Source organism: Pantherophis guttatus, chromosome 4 (assembly GCF_059756535.1).
Source record: "Pantherophis guttatus breed Tessera chromosome 4, ASM5975653v1, whole genome shotgun sequence".
NCBI lineage: Eukaryota > Metazoa > Chordata > Lepidosauria > Squamata > Colubridae > Pantherophis > Pantherophis guttatus.
In genome coordinates, this window is record NC_142066.1 from 18,418,243 (window position 1) to 18,434,043 (window position 15,801).

Here is a 15,801-nt window from a genome sequence, read left to right on the forward strand (position 1 = left end):
CCGGTTGTAAGCCATTTTTGGAGGACTGAGAACTTTACTATTTTTACTGCTAATTATTTCAGACTGCTAAATGATAGATCTTCTGTGTTCATTTCAGTGTTCCTAATTGATAATCCTGGATAACAGGTTTGGTCAGGGTTTGCTTTTATTTTATTTTTGGAGACTTGTAATAAAGGATTGGATCCAATTCCTTTTTGCTGCTGGAGGTGCAGTTTCAGCATTAGAGCATACATTTATACAGTCCTGACTAATTCTACAATTGTAATATTTTATGCTAATGACATCATTGATTTAAAATATATGGTCTATTTTTGCTAGACCTTTGGCACTTCAAGCAATCAAAAAATCAAAAACACTAAATCTTGCAAACACAGAAATGACATTATTCATTCTTAAAGGAAAATGAATACAATTGATAGGTAAAAACTGTAAACCAGAGGTGTCAAACTCAAGACCTGAGGGCTGGATCCCACCCTCGGGGTGCTTAGATCTGGCCAACGGGGCCGCCCTGGAAAAGTAAAGGACTGGCTCGCAGTGCCTCTGCCAGCGAAAATGGAGCTTGGGAGGGCTGTGGGTGGAGGGTTTCAGGAAACCATTGTGACTTAAAACAGAGCTTGGGAGGGCTGCAGGTGGCCCTCCTGAGATCCGTTTTCGCTGGCAGAGGGTTGCAAGAGACAGTCACAGCTGAAAACGTAGATCGGGATTTCATTTTCTCTGGCAGAGCGCTCGGGCCACCACAGATGCCCCCGACATGAGTGACATTGAGCTGGCCATGCCCACCCTGGCCATGCCCACTTTGCCCCTCCCCAGGTCAAACACAGCCCTGATGCAGCCTTCAATGGAATAGAGTTTGATACTCCTGCTATAAACATTAAATTGGAGCATATTTTTTCTTAAATCCTTACCTTCCAATTTGCTTACTCACAAAAATTGACAAAGTTCAAGATTTTGAAGAAATTTCGAGAACATTGCTTTGTCTTCCTTTTTAAACAAACTAGATTTCTTAACATTATGTTTTTAAAAAAGGAACATCGAAAGTGACACCAAAACAAAAATGTTGCTTTCATTCATATTTTATTCTTGAAATATATATTGAACAGATAGAATTTACAATAGTGCTTCTGCTTAAATAAATAAATAAATATTTATTATTAAACATTTCAACCGATGACAAAAGAGATACCATGAGCCATGGTGGTGCAGTGGTTAGAGTGAAGTACTGCAGGCTATTTCTGCTGACTGCTGGCTGCCTACAATTTGGCAGTTTGAATCTCATCAGGCTCAAGGTTGACTCAGCCTTCCATCCTTCCGAGGTGGGTAAAATGAGGACCTGAAATTGTTGGGGGCAATATGCTGACTCTGTAAACTGCTTAGAGAAGGCTGTAAAGCACTGTAAAGCAGTATACAAGTCTAAGTGCTATTGCTATTGCTATCTTCTTATAAGTATTTGGCTTTAGATCATCAGACATTTCAAGGATTGAACAAAAATCTCACAGACCTAGGGTGGACAGTTTTTTATGTAATTAACAACTTTAGTTCCATTTTAGTTGTAGAGGAGTGAAATAATATAATGGGAACAAAGAAACCAAGCTGTATAAAATACAAAGTGGTTACTTGAAAATGAAAAATCTTGGTGCAAACTATTTACTTACTTACTTATGGTTAACTTTTAACTCTTCAGTTTTTCCCCCTTTTTAGCTGTTCCTTGTTATTTAAATCAGGCCTCAACAGAATAATGTAACATTTTGGGAAGAAGATGAAAGCCAGTAACCCCCCACTGGAGCACAAAATGGAGAAGATCTCTACAGCCACCATATATTTCCCCTTTGTGCTCAAGTAGGTTGGAACAAAGGACAGCCAGACACTGCAAAAGACCAACATGCTGAAGGTGATAAATTTGGCTTCATTAAAGGTGTCCGGTAACTTCCTGACCAGAAAAGCCACCACGAAGCTGATAATTGCCAAGAGACCCATAAAACCAAGGACACAGTAGAACATGACGGTTGACCCTTCCTTACATATCAATACAATTTCCTTTGGCATGGAATACATGTCAATATCTAGGAACGGGGGAGAGATTGAGAGCCATACTGTACAAATAATGGTTTGAATAAAAGAGCAAGAAAGGACAATAGAAAGACCCAGTCTCTTCCCCATCCATTTTCTAATTCTGGATCCTGGTTTGGTAGCCATGAAAGCAAGAATTACAATGATAGTCTTTGCCAAAATGCTAGAAACTGCCACGGAGAAGATGATACCAAAAGTAACTTGCCGAAGAAGGCATGTCCATTGATGAGGCTGGCCAATATATAGCAAAGCACAGAGAAACGAGAGCAGGAGGGAGATGAGAAGAATGTAGGTGAGGGTCTCATTGTTGGCTTTCACAATAGGGGTGTCATTGTGTTTAATAAAGAGCCAGAGCAGCAAAATAGTAATAATAGAAAAAGTAAGAATAAAGCTGGTAAAAATGTTCCCCAGCATTTCTTCATAGGATAAAAATGTTACAAATTTTGGAAGGCAGAAATTTTGCTCCTCGTTTGGATAATGATCTAGTGGACACTGAAAGCAGCTGTCCATGTCTGTGGGGAAAGAGAAACAGGCTTTTATTCTATATATAGCCATGATGTCAAACCTATAGCACATGTGCCCAAAGTGGCACATTGTTGTGGAATTAATAAAATCAATGAACCATGAACCTTTATCTCTATGAAATTCTACTTAAACAAATGAGCCTCTGAAGCAGTTAAAAGTAAATGTTTTTATTTACATAATAAAAACATAGCAATATCTATTCAGCTATATAGTCAGCTGGTGCCATCGCTGACTATTGGGGGTGAATCATTGGCCCCCACAGAAAGGGCTCGCAACTTGGGCGTCCTCCTGGATTCACGGCTGTCTTTAGAAGAGCATTTGACGGCCGTGACCGGGAGGATTTTTCATCAGGTTCACCTGATCCGCTAGTTGCGTCCCTTTCTAGATCAGGACTCCCTACACACAGTCACTCATGCCCTCGTCACCTCTCGTCTGGACTATTGTAACACTCTCTACGTGGGGCTCCCCTTGAGGTGCACTCGGAGGCTCTAACTGGCACAGAGTGCGGCCGCGCGGGTGGTGATGGGAGCAACGTGGAGCTTCCATGGAACAACTCCCCTGCGCGAGCTGCACTGGCTCCCGGTGGTCTTCCAAGTGCACTTCAAGGTTTTGGTTACCACCTTTAAAGCACTCCATGGCTTAGGACCTGGTTATCTACGGGACCGCCTGCTACCACCAATAGCCTCCCACCGGCCAGTACGCTCCCATAGAGAGGGGCTCCTCCGGGTGCCATCGGCCAAACAATGTCAACTGGCGGTCCCTAGGGGGAGAGCCTTCTCTGTGGGGGCACCTACGATCTGGGACGAGCTCCCCCCGGAGATACGGAGGATCCCAGATCTTCGCACCTTCCGTCACGCGCTTAAAACATTTTTATTTCATCAAGCTGGCCTGGCCTAAATCTTCTCCTTTTTTAAATTTAAATTTTAAACACAAATTTTAATCTGTTTAATTATGGGGTATTTTAAAATTCAGCCTAAATTATTTAATTTGTTTTAATCTATTTTAAATTTTGTATCTCTGTGTTTTATCCTCTGGCTGTTCACCGCCCTGAGTCCTTCGGGAGAAGGGCAGTATAGAAATTTAATAAAATAAAATATAATAAATAAATAAAATAAATTAATAAACAGCACTTAGTTACTATGATAAATTATACTGTCATCTATCTATCTATCTATCTATCTATCTATCTATCTATCTATCTATCTATCTATTCTCTCTAAGCTATTTTATCTATGACTATTCTTCCTCAGAAGAAATATTATTATATACCACAGAACTGTTTTTCTAACGAACTTCCAAACTGCTCACAGTTATCTAACGGAAGATCTTAGAATACAATACAGTATTAGACAGAAGAGTAAACTGAAGAGTAAACTGAAGATCCAGAGCCAGAGTCAGAGCAGGGGTTTCTGTTAAGAATCTCCTTTTATACTGCTAACTGTGACAGTTAGGGGAGGACCCTGGAGATTCAAACATATTAGCTGCCCTCTGATTGGCTTATATATCTGTACATTCTAAAAGCCATTAATAGGCACAGCTATAGAGAAATATTTTTTTTCTAACAATCCCCTTCTCTGTGTCTATTGATGCTAATTATATATCCTTTACATACAATGTATCATACACAAATACATTCTTTACATCACCAAACTTATTTTACCCAATAGATATTGGTGTTGTTCCCAGGGCAATGGTTTAGTTAGTATGTCTGCTATCTGTTCTTTTGTCTCACATAATAATAAAACCCAATTTGCTTAGCTGTCTCACATGCTTGTATTTAATATCAATATGGCGTGACCTTTGCCCGACAGCGTCAGCCTTTGATATTTTAATTGTGCCATATTATCTTTGTGAATTCTTACTGGATATACAGGTTCTTCCCATAAATTCATTAAAAGATCATCAAACCATACTAAATTGTTTAAAGCCTTGGATAGACATATATATTCTGCCTCAGCAGTAGAAGTGGCAATCAACTTCTGTTTCCCTCAATACCAGTGGACTGGGCTTCCATTCAGTAATATTACATACCCTGAAGTACTCTTTCTGGATTTGATGTCCCCTGCTCAATCTGCATCTGTATAACAATATAATTTAGGTTTTTCTGATACATAAGGTTCTAAAATAAGTGAGCAATTTACAGTACTCTTCAGATACCCGAGGACTCTTTCTACCCCATTCCAGTGAAATTGAGTGGGGTTTTCAGAATGTCTGGACAATACATTTACAGCTAGACTAATGTCTGGCCTTGTCCATCCGGCAATGTACAATAGTGATCCTATTACAGATTTGTAGAATGTCTTCTGATCAAATTTGGCACTTTCAATATACACATATTTGCATGTTTGCATGGGAGTGTCACAGGGCTTGGCCTCTGCCATGTTGCATCTTTCAATTAACTCTAATATTTTATCCCACTGAGAAAGCTTAAACCCCTTCTCAGTCTTAACAAATTTAACCCCCCAAAATTTGTCAATTCAGCCTAGAGGCTTTAGGGCAAAATTCTGGCCTAATTCTTCAGAGAACATCTTACATCTGCTCTCTGATTTACATACATACAAAATGTCGTCTACATAAACCAAAATGGTTTCTTTGGTGCCCTGGTTACTTCTGATAAATACACATTCATCAGCCAATGATGCAGAAAACCCCATCTGCTTTAGATGTTTGGTAAGACATTTATACCACCTTCTGTCCGATTGTTTAAGACCATAGAGGCTTTTATTTAATAGCCAAACATCACCTTCCTTATGATCTACGCCTTGAGGAGCCTTGACATATATCTCTTTGTCTAATTTAGCATGTAAATACGCAGTTTGTATATCAAACTGGTATACACTCTCCCCTTTTATGGCAGCTATGGTGAGCGCAGTTTTAATGCTCTCAGGTTTAACTGTAGGTGAGAAGGTATCAACATAGTCATCAGGGAATCTCTGAGAAGCCCTGTGCAACCAACCTTGTCTTATAAATAAATTCACCTTTTTCAACTGGCTTCTTCTTGAAGACCCATCTAGTGCCAATTACCTTTTTACCTTTTGGTAATGTTGTGGTTGTGTATACATCTAATTTCTTTAGACTTTTCAATTCTGTATCCATTGCACTACGCCAATTCTCCTGCTCTTTTTTAGATAGCTTTAACACATCCTCATATCTTTTAGGTTATATAGTCATTTGATAAATAAATAAATAAAATAAATAAATAAATAAATAAACAAACAAACAAACAAACAAACAAATAAATAAATAAATAAATAAATAAATAAATAAATAAATAAATCTGTAACCCCTCTTTTCTTGGTTACACTCAGTCTCATCATCTGATTCTGGCTTAGATTCATCATCACTATTAGAATCAGTGACCTGGTTGCTGGTATCATATTCATTATCTCTTATAATTGGTGAATAATAAGGCAGACCATTAATTTTTAAAACTTCCCCAATTACTTGGTTATCATTTGCTACAATGGCAATACCTTTTTATATAGTACCTCTATCTTAGAGTTTTCGCTTATTTTTTACTGTGCTGAGCAAATTATAATCAATTTCAGGTACATACAAAACACCATTTACTTCCCCAATCCCAGGGATTAATACCTTTCCAATTCCAGTTACCTTAGCCCTTATGCCATTTGCAACCTTGACCATAGAATTATGGTATTTTAATTCGTAAAACAGTTTTCTGTCACTCACAATGTGTTTATTAGCCCCACTGTCCAACAGCCACAGTTGTTCATGTTATTTCTTAGATATTTTTGATTCTGCAGTCTCTATTACAGTAGCAAAATTATTATTAAAGTTGAATCTGTCCCTTTTTTCATTTTTCTTTGACCATTTACCCCTTCTCTGGCTGGAAGGTTTATCTTGTGGCTGTCTATTTAATTTATTTTAATTTAATTAATTCAATTTATATGCCACCCCTCTCCGAAGACTCAGGCCATCTATGTGGTGTAGGTGATCTCCTTCTGTACCTGTCACCAGAAGGTGCCCTTTGACTTGCCCTGGCATTGACATTACGTGGGCAGTCTCTTTTGTAATGGTCCCTGGACCCACAATTAAAACATTCCCCAATAGTGTTTACCCTTTCAGGACTATTAGACCTCCTAGTTGGTCTTTCCTTCCTGTAGAAGGCTGCCCTGTCTTTTCTCAGATTGTCCTCTGCAATAAGTTTATCAGACAGGACTTCCAGGGACATACCCTCATACCTGGTGTTATCCAATTGGGAAATAAAATTATTCCAGCTAGAGTCTAATGAATTAATAATTATGCTTATTAAGCTCTGTTCTGACACAGGCTCCCCTCTTAAAATTAATTCCTCCCTCAATTTATTGAGCTCATAAAGATGCTCATTCATATTCACCCCTGCCCTCAATTTAGCGGAATGGAATTCTCTGGAAATCCTTCTAGTTGCATTATAATTCTTCCAACAAAACAAATTAAGTATTTTTTCCCATACTTCACTTATAGTTAAATTATGTGGAATACTAGGATACAATGCTGGGTCAATAGTTAGTAATAAAATACAAAAAGCCTTATGATGTAACAAATCAATTTCCAGAGTCCAGGGCTTAGGGGGAGGTTCTAATAATAAAGACAATACATTTTCCTTCATTAGTACCACCTGTACCCCTTTCACCCACTCTTGTAAATTCTTTCCGTTTAAATTTAACATTTAAAACCAGGCGGCAATACACTTGTATTTTCAGATCCTGAAAAAGATAGCTGTTGCTGTCCATGGTGCTGCAATTTCTTAAAGGAACAGAAAGGCATGTGTATAGAAGCAGCCATCTTGAATCCCATTGGCCGGCTGTTTGACAGTTGCTCCTCCCTTATGAGAGGGGTTGAGACACCGAACTGCGCAGGCACGTAGCTCATTTTCGTTGGGACTCCGAGGAGTGAGGATCTCTTCATCTGCTCCTCAGCAGAAGGCCTTGGGCCTGCCTCTGGGACCTCAGCCTCGGCTGGAGTAGTCCCAGAAATGTCCCCAAAGACTGGATACACCGCAGAAGAGTCCACCATCATGGAAGCAGTTAAGTAGTGGGCCGCAGTCATCAGAATGGTTTTAGGTTGGGCTGCTTTCGCACGATAGTTGTGAGGGAGCTGGAAGTTGGATCTGAAGGCTGCTGTCAATATTTTGACTGGTTCTTCTGTCTCAAGCTCGGTAGGTGAGCTTCTTGTCATTGTTGCTTGGGCCTCTGCGACGGGGCTGATCGTCTGGGCTCGGGTCCATTCGGCCAGTGCCGGTGTCATGCTCGGCACGGCTGGGACCAGTGGTGCTGCTGATGCCGGCAGAGCTAGCTCTTCAGCTGGCTAGTCTCTTTGTGTCACCGCAGCATTGTATGCTGACAATTGGGTGTCTTCGATGCCGGTGCCTGCTTGCCATTGTGGGTTGCCAGTAGCTGACAATTTGACAGGTGACACCATTTTATTTTGTCAAATTTCAATTGTTAACTGGCTTGGTGCCATTTTTGTTATTTGAAGTAGTGCATTTAGATCTACCACCAGGTCTTCGCTTGCTGCCTGCAAGCCGAATGCTTGTAATATTGCAGACCTCATTTCGTCCCTCTCTGCAGAATTTAAATTTGATATCAGAAGTGGCGTTCTTTTGCTCTCAACATCTGCACGTGGATTACTGTCACTAGTGACTGCGAGGCTTTCTAGTACTGGCATACATTCTTTAGGACCTGTCATTATCCAAGCCTCCTGTGTTATAGAAGCATGGTGTGCTTCAGTCAAATTCGCCCTGACCCTTGGTTCTGTTAATCTGCTTTTGGTTGCCATTCACCTGGTGAAGGCTCTGGTTGAGACTCTTGCTTTCCTAGTAGACTTTAGTGTGGGCATATTTGTTAAGTAGATAGAGATAAGGTTCAATAAACAACCATCCTCTGCTACCAATTGTTGTGGAGGTTAATAAAATCAATGAACCGTGAACCTTTATCTCTATGAAATTCTATTTAAACAAATGAGCCTCTGAAGCAGTTAAAAGTAAATGTTTTTATTTACATAATAAAAACATAACAATATCTATTCAATTAATAAACAGCACTTAGTTACTATGATAAATTATACTGTCATCTATCTATCTATCTATCTATCTATCTATCTATCTATCTATCTATTCTCTCTAAGCTATTTTATCTATGACTATTGTTCCTCAGAAGAAATATTATTATATACCACAGAACTGTTCTTCTAACGAACTTCCAAACTGCTCACAGTTATCTAACGGAAGATCTTAGAATACAATACAGTATTAGACAGAAGAGCAAACTGAAGAGTAAACTGAAGATCCAGAGCCAGAGTCAGAGCAGGGGTTTCTGTTAAGAATCTCCTTTTATAATGCTAACTGTGACAGTTAGGGGAGGACCCTGGAGATTCAAACATATTAGCTGCCCTCTGATTGGCTTATATATCTGTACATTCTAAAAGCCATTAATAGGCACAGCTATAGAGAAATAAATTTTCTCTAACACACATGAAGCCATGACCGCTAGCATGTGTAGTGTCGCCCGATCCTCTTCCGGGTTTCTGGGGTACATGCAGTATGGTAGTGCTGGAAACCGGAAGAGCTGGTCTTCTGGTTTCCATTGTGCGCATGCGTGCTGGGCAGCTGATCATTGTACATGCGTGCGTGCCAGTAACCAGAAGACAAGCTGAAACCGGAAATTCATTTCCTGGCATGCGCATGCCTACTAGGTAGCTTTACTTCTGGGGCGCATCAGCACTCAGTGCCAAAAAGGTTCCCTCTTACTGATATATAGCTTTCTTGGAAATGATATTGGAATAATCAGATCTGTTTTAACTGTTTATCCATATAGACAGCTGCATGATGGACAACCTGGGTACCTCAGCAAATCATCAGTCATGATCCCAGACGACTAGTGGGCAACCATTCCTCTATGTACTATCTCTTACCCTTCTGATTTGAAATCTTCTCTGTTGGACAAGGAAGGCAATCATAGCAGCAAAATGGTTTCCCTTCCTTTTTGGCCTTCCTGTAACCTGGATGACAATGGTCATTGCAAACAGAAAGAGGCTTTGTCTACCGAGAAAAGAAAGAGAAGAAGGTTTTCCATCTTGCAAATATGCATATCTACAAATAACCATAGAAACATGTGCTTTCGTAGGTGAATAATTCAGGAAAAAAAAATCATATATGACAACATATAATGAAGAATCCTCTAGGGGGAAATTGTTTTTCAATTTTGCTTATAGGTATCAAAAAATTCATATAGGAAGTGATAGCTAGGCAATGAGTCAGATTAAAAGAAAGGTGACCTGATGTATATCTGCACCAATCAAATGGCGTTTAAACCAGGGGTGGGTTCTACTTACCTTTACTACCGGTTTGCACATGTGCAGATCATCCATTATGATGTCTGGGCGGGTGGGTGGAGCCTCCCACCACTTTTACTACTGGTTCACAAGAACCGGACAGAACCGGGAGCAACCCACCACTGGTTTAAACGTCGTATTTTGAATTTATTAGCATTTCTCAGTGACATATAGAGAGTGATAGCTAGGCAATGAGTCAGGTTAAAAGAAAAGCAACATGATGTATATCTGCACCAATCAAATGGTGTTTAAATGTTGTATTTTGAATTTCTTAGCATTTCATAGTGACATTTTCTTTATTATTGATTTTCCTCTTACAAGTTTTCAATTAGAAATGCTTCAATTGGAGATGATAACTCAAATGAATGAATATAGCTCCCAAATATATTTAAGTCATGATTCTAAATGGAAACCATGGTATAATTGAATGCAATCGAATAAATGTGACATTCCTGCATGGGCATATTAAGCAAGAAGAGGTTGCATGCTTATCCTGAAATATATGATTACTGCATAATGATACTTTATGTAAAAGGCCATAGTTGAACTTTTCATGTTTTATTGGATTCTTTCTCCTATGTCTCATGATCTGACATTCCTTTCTAAATTTTCTCTGTATTTTCAGACAACTTTCTGAGTTAGTTGAAGAACAGTTACTCAAACAAATTATTTTCTTAAAGCTTTCTAAGTCTTGAATAGAACTCAAAGAGTTACAGGACCTACCTGATTAAACCACTTTGGCCAGATTATGGATTCCTGTGAAATAGTAAATGTTTTTTCTGCGAGAGACAAGGGTTGTATGTCTCCAACTTTGACCCTAAGGAAGGAAAGGTTTGGGAAGGTTACCCAGTTGATAATATCAAATCCAGTTTCCACTTCTCCATTTTGATTGAAGAAAATTGTTTCCCCAACACTGTTGTTAAATGAAATGATTTTCAGAAAATGGTTGAGCTGAAGAGAGAAGAGGAAATACAGGATATATTTAATGACATTGTTCTTTTCTCTTTAAGTTTGTTTCATGTAAAACAAATAGGCAGAAAACAGGACTTCGAATAGTGTTCTAGGGAAAAAATGAAGAAATTCGGATGAATAAATTCATTTTCTGAGAAGGCCTCAAGTTTTTGTTTGCTTGATACATGTTACTATGCAAGCTCATGCATTTCACTAATTGGTTGCGAATTGTGCCTGTGTGGTTAGATCTCAGTAAATAGGAACTCTCAGGCAAATTTCCTATTGCTGGCCAGATGCCCTCCCTGAAACCACATGGAGTCTGCAACATATTTTTTTTCTTTGCTCCCTAGGAGAGAATCATCTGTCCTATCCAGAGGTGGTATTCAGCCGGTTTGGACTGGTTTGGGCGAACCGGTAGTGGCAATCTGCGGGTGGGCCCAGCCCCCCCCCAGCCCCCTGACTGGGTGCAATCCCGTCCTATATCGCTGTGTTTTTGATGCATCATGCATGTGTGGACGGCAGGTGTGAGTGAATTGCTGTGTTTTGTGATGCCGCATACATGATATGCATGCTCATATTTCCGGTGCTGCGCGAACTGGTTTTTTTTTCCTATTTTCCTCCCCAAAAACTAAGGTGCATCTTATACTCGGGTGTGTCTTATACTCTGAATAATACGTTACTTTAAAAATTGTCTGTCTCACAAAGGAAATATAATACAAAACCATATTTCTACATTTAGTATAGAATGTCTCTCATGAGACACACTGATCTAATTGAAATCAGTTTGTCCAAGACATTACCTCCCATAGATGTTGAGCCAGCAAGCTATGGACTGCTTCAATGACACTCTCTGTTTTTTTCAATTGAAATGAAAGCATGTTGTGCAAAGCATATGCAACGGCATGGACTACATTGTAGATGCTGTAGCTATGGGAAGTCATGCTCATTTCAAAAATAGATGCTGGGAGATTCTCCAGTTTCTCCTTACCAGTGCAGGAGACCCTTCCTTGCCTGTCTATCGTGGACTCGGGAAAGAAACATCCAAAGGCCTCTTCCCAAAAACCCTGAATGAAGCCATCTTCTCCTTCAAAGCTACCATTTATCAACCGAAGAAAGTCGGTGAATCTCGGGACCTCCTTTGAATGAACTGCTAAGGACAGGGCACCATGAAGCAAGTCTATGCCTTCCTTCCTTTGAAATGGGAATGATGTGAATTCCATCTGAGCCGTCATAAGGTAAACCCTTCCTTTTGCCATTATTGATACATCCTCATATGTTGACAATGTGGAAAACATTCTGAAAAATACCATGGTCTGAATTTCACCAGAAACAATGCATACATTAGCAATGCTTTTAATAATAGCATGATACTGATGTATTCCCTCCGCCACCATCTTATCAATATCAGTAACTGATGTGATTATTGGGAATAGTTCTATATAATCAAAGCAGATTCCTCTCTGAGAAAACATAGGAAGAGCTTCTTGAACAAATCTCTCTCCATTGTTATCATTGTCATAGAGTACCCCAATCCATGTCCACTGGAAATGCAACAGTAACTGGAGAATCCCTTTATATTGTCTGTGCACATCTGGAAACATCTGGTGATAGAAAACAGCTTGAGTTTTCCTATTCATCTCAGAAGCGGAACCATAGGTGAACTATAGCACATAAACAAAAATTGTGTTAGAGAATTAATAGCTAGATAAATCTATATATCTATATATATCAGGGATGTGGTGGCTCAGTGGCCAAGATGCTGAGCTTGTCAATTGAAAGGTCGGCAGTTCAGCAGTTTGAATCCCTAGTGCCGCATAACGGGGTGAGCTCCTGTTACTTGTCCCAGCTTCTTCCAACCTAGCAGTTTGAAAGCACATAAAAAATGCAAATAGAAAAATAGGGACCACTTTTGGTGGGAAGGTAACAGCGTTCCGTGCGCCTTTGGCATTTAGTCATGCCAGCCACATGACCACGGAGATGTCTTCAGACAGTGCTGGTTCTTCGGCTTTGAAATGGAGATGAGCACCGCCCCCTAGAGTCGGGAATGACTAGCACATACCTTTACCTTATCTATATCTCTATATATCTATGTCTCCATGTCTCTATCTATCTATCTATCTATCTATCTACCTACCTACCTACCTATCTATCTATCTATCTATCTATCTATCTATCTATCTATCATCTCATTTCTTTCCTATATGAAGGACATTATGAAATCAAGTTCCCTAATCCTGTAAACTGAATGTACTGAGAAGCAGATGCCTTGCTATGTTAAAACAGAACATACAACAGAAATGTAAAAAAAAAATGCTTTGGAAAAAATAAAGATAACCTTTATTGACATTTTTTTTCTGTGAACACATTGGTACATATTAAAAAATGAAATTCTGATGGCCACTCTCAAAAGAAAATAATGAAAGATAAACCAAGAATGTCCAGCCGACTGAACTGAATTAAAAATGAACGTTTTATTTGGGATGAGTTCAGTTGGTATAGCATTGTGTGTGCTGAAAATGAATCATGTAATGATTTTCTTTGCATGTTGGAAAACAAAAACAAAACTTCTCCATACTATTTTACATATTTGTTCATTTCTCACTAAAGGAAAATCTACGTTCTTCACAGGTTTTCATTAACTGTTCATAGTAATGAGAAAGAGAACACACACACACACACACACACACACACACACACACACGTGTCTCTGTGTGCATCTATTTATCTATCTATCATCTATCTATCTATCTATCTATCTATCATCTATCTATCTATCTATCTATCTAGATCTGTATATCTATATCTATATCTGTATATCTAGATCTAGATAGATAGATATAGATATATATTTAACCTATTTGTTCTCAAAAGGATAGAATTTGAACTTAAAGGCTAGATAGATACAAATTTAAACAATGGGAAGAAACTCTTACTTGTGGAATCTTGTAAATAGACAGGATGGCTGCCATGTGGATACAGACTTCAGAATTAGGTCCTCCAATGACTGACACTAGGTTGTTCTCTGTTTCACACTTGTAGTTAGGGATTAATTTGCCTTGTGTTGAGAATACTTCCATTGAGGCATGATATGTCCAGCTTGGAATAAAGTTGCTGTTATAGATATGGGACCCCAGAGTGAGGTTGGGCAAAATCTGGGGATTTTCATTGATCTCCTTTATAGCAAATGCCAAAGACAAAATGTGTTGGTAGAGCTGAGTCACCACGCTGAAATGAAAATTACATATTGATTTGAGCTCATTGGTTTCAGCACAAGAGCTGCAGGACTTTTGTTCAACTCATAGCTTTAAATATATTATACTCAAAGCTTCCATCGTACTAATGAATGTTGTTAAATAAAATACTTCTATTTCAGTCTTCATCACATAGTAATGGTACTACTTTAAAGGATACTGTTTAATATTAGAAAATATCCAAGAATGCAAGCATACAACTAATCCTATACAGAATTCAATAGCAATCATATTATTGTCTTTGTGCCTCCTGGTGTGATTATATCTTCATTCTACAGAACCATTCTGCATGTGTAGAAAAAAAATCAATTATAAATTCAGGGATAACCTCCATGAGGTTGTTGTCTCCCACACCCCTTAATTTAGTTCATTGATTAAAATTTAGCATCATAATTCTCAAGATTGTATCTTAACAAGGGTTTTCCTGTCCACAGAAGTCTTGCAAGACTGAAATAACTAAGCACCATATTATTGTGACTAATTGGATTTCAGAGAAATTATTGACGATCAGTTCAACGATTGATATTCATTTTAGAAACAGTGAAAATCAGAACTTTAAATGACAAAAATAACTTTAAGAAAATGGGGAAATTGTTATCTTCACAAATATACCGATATTTCATTACTCAGAACAAATTTATTTAGCTGTGCAGCTTAATTACTCCATTTCTTTTTAAGGAATAGGGAAATCTTGAAATAAAACAGAATACTTCATTAATTTAAAAAATACTGTCAGGAAGATTTTAATTAAAAAAAAAACTAGGACATGAATTTATGACTGTCCTTGGTGAAATTTAATTAAAAATAAATATTGGATCAACATCTCATTCTCAGGCAGTAAGCTTGGAATATAATAGAAAACAGTGTTTTATTATATGGAATTCCAAAAACTTCCTCCAAAGTAATTTACAGATAACTTAATTAGTAAATTGCAGAAAAATAGATACATGTAAAGCATTAAACCTCTTCCACAGTATTAACTGAGAATTTGACCTGCCAAAATCATGAAGTCAGAATCATGAACTCATCCCTATGAATTAGATTAAGTAGAACTGTTTATTCCCAATGCATTATTAATGGACCTTGACATCCAAGACATCCTTAAACAATTTCAGACTTCATGGATAAAGAGATATACAATATAGACCCAGCACAAAACATCAAACTCATTTCTGAGTAATTAGTTTTAGATACATGAGCATCTTACTCAGTATCATAGAAAAGGTCAGTAGAAGGTTTTTCATGAAAGTTTATTGTGTTTGAAAATGTATAGATTTGAGACAAAATGCCAGCAACAATGACATCTCCTGATTGATAGTATTTATGAAGAATTGGAATAGGATCACCAACAATGCAATTCATGTTAGGAATCTCTGAAACTGCCCTAAACAACAGCATTAAGAGCAATAGAGAGAGCTTCATTAATTTGCATGATAGAATTCCTTCTTTGCAGTCTTTCATTTGTCCTATTTCTTTCTCTTAATAGATTCTTGGCCGAATAGCACAGCCTAACTTGAATGACCACTTGGCTGATTTACAGTACCAACCAAGAGCATTAAAGAACAACACCAACATATATATATATATATATTCTGCTTCTTTACATTGTAGAGCAAATAAGAACAAGGTCCTTCTATCTTACATTTTAGTTTTGCTGGTGGTTAACAAAACACCC

At 38.3% G+C, this 15,801-nt stretch overlaps 1 protein-coding gene across 1 annotated transcript; it reads right to left on the bottom strand.

Moving 5' to 3' along the window:
• Nucleotides 1-1,336: 1,336 nt before the first annotated feature.
• LOC148113827 (vomeronasal type-2 receptor 26-like) lies at nt 1,337-15,488 on the bottom strand. Its single transcript, XM_087893427.1, has 6 exons — nt 15,334-15,488; nt 13,809-14,100; nt 11,676-12,536; nt 10,648-10,875; nt 9,505-9,631; nt 1,337-2,579 (listed from the first exon to the last, which is right to left on the bottom strand). Exons 1-6 carry the CDS (start codon nt 15,486-15,488, stop codon nt 1,678-1,680), a joined length of 2,565 nt encoding a protein of 854 aa, XP_087749553.1. The 3' UTR covers nt 1,337-1,677.
• Nucleotides 15,489-15,801: the final 313 nt, after the last annotated feature.

What these genes read in the sequence shown, in the direction of transcription:
- LOC148113827 (XM_087893427.1), bottom strand. Translation starts at nt 15,488, where the DNA reads ATGAATTGCATTGTTGGTGATCCTATTCCAATTCTTCATAAATACTAT. An exon ending in GACCTTTTCTATGATACTGA is followed by an intron (nt 14,101 to 15,333) that starts GTAAGATGCTCA and finishes TTTTCATTTCAG; the next exon opens with CGTGGTGACTCAGCTCTACC. An exon ending in CTATTTACAAGATTCCACAA is followed by an intron (nt 12,537 to 13,808) that starts GTAAGAGTTTCT and finishes TATGTGCTATAG; the next exon opens with TTCACCTATGGTTCCGCTTC.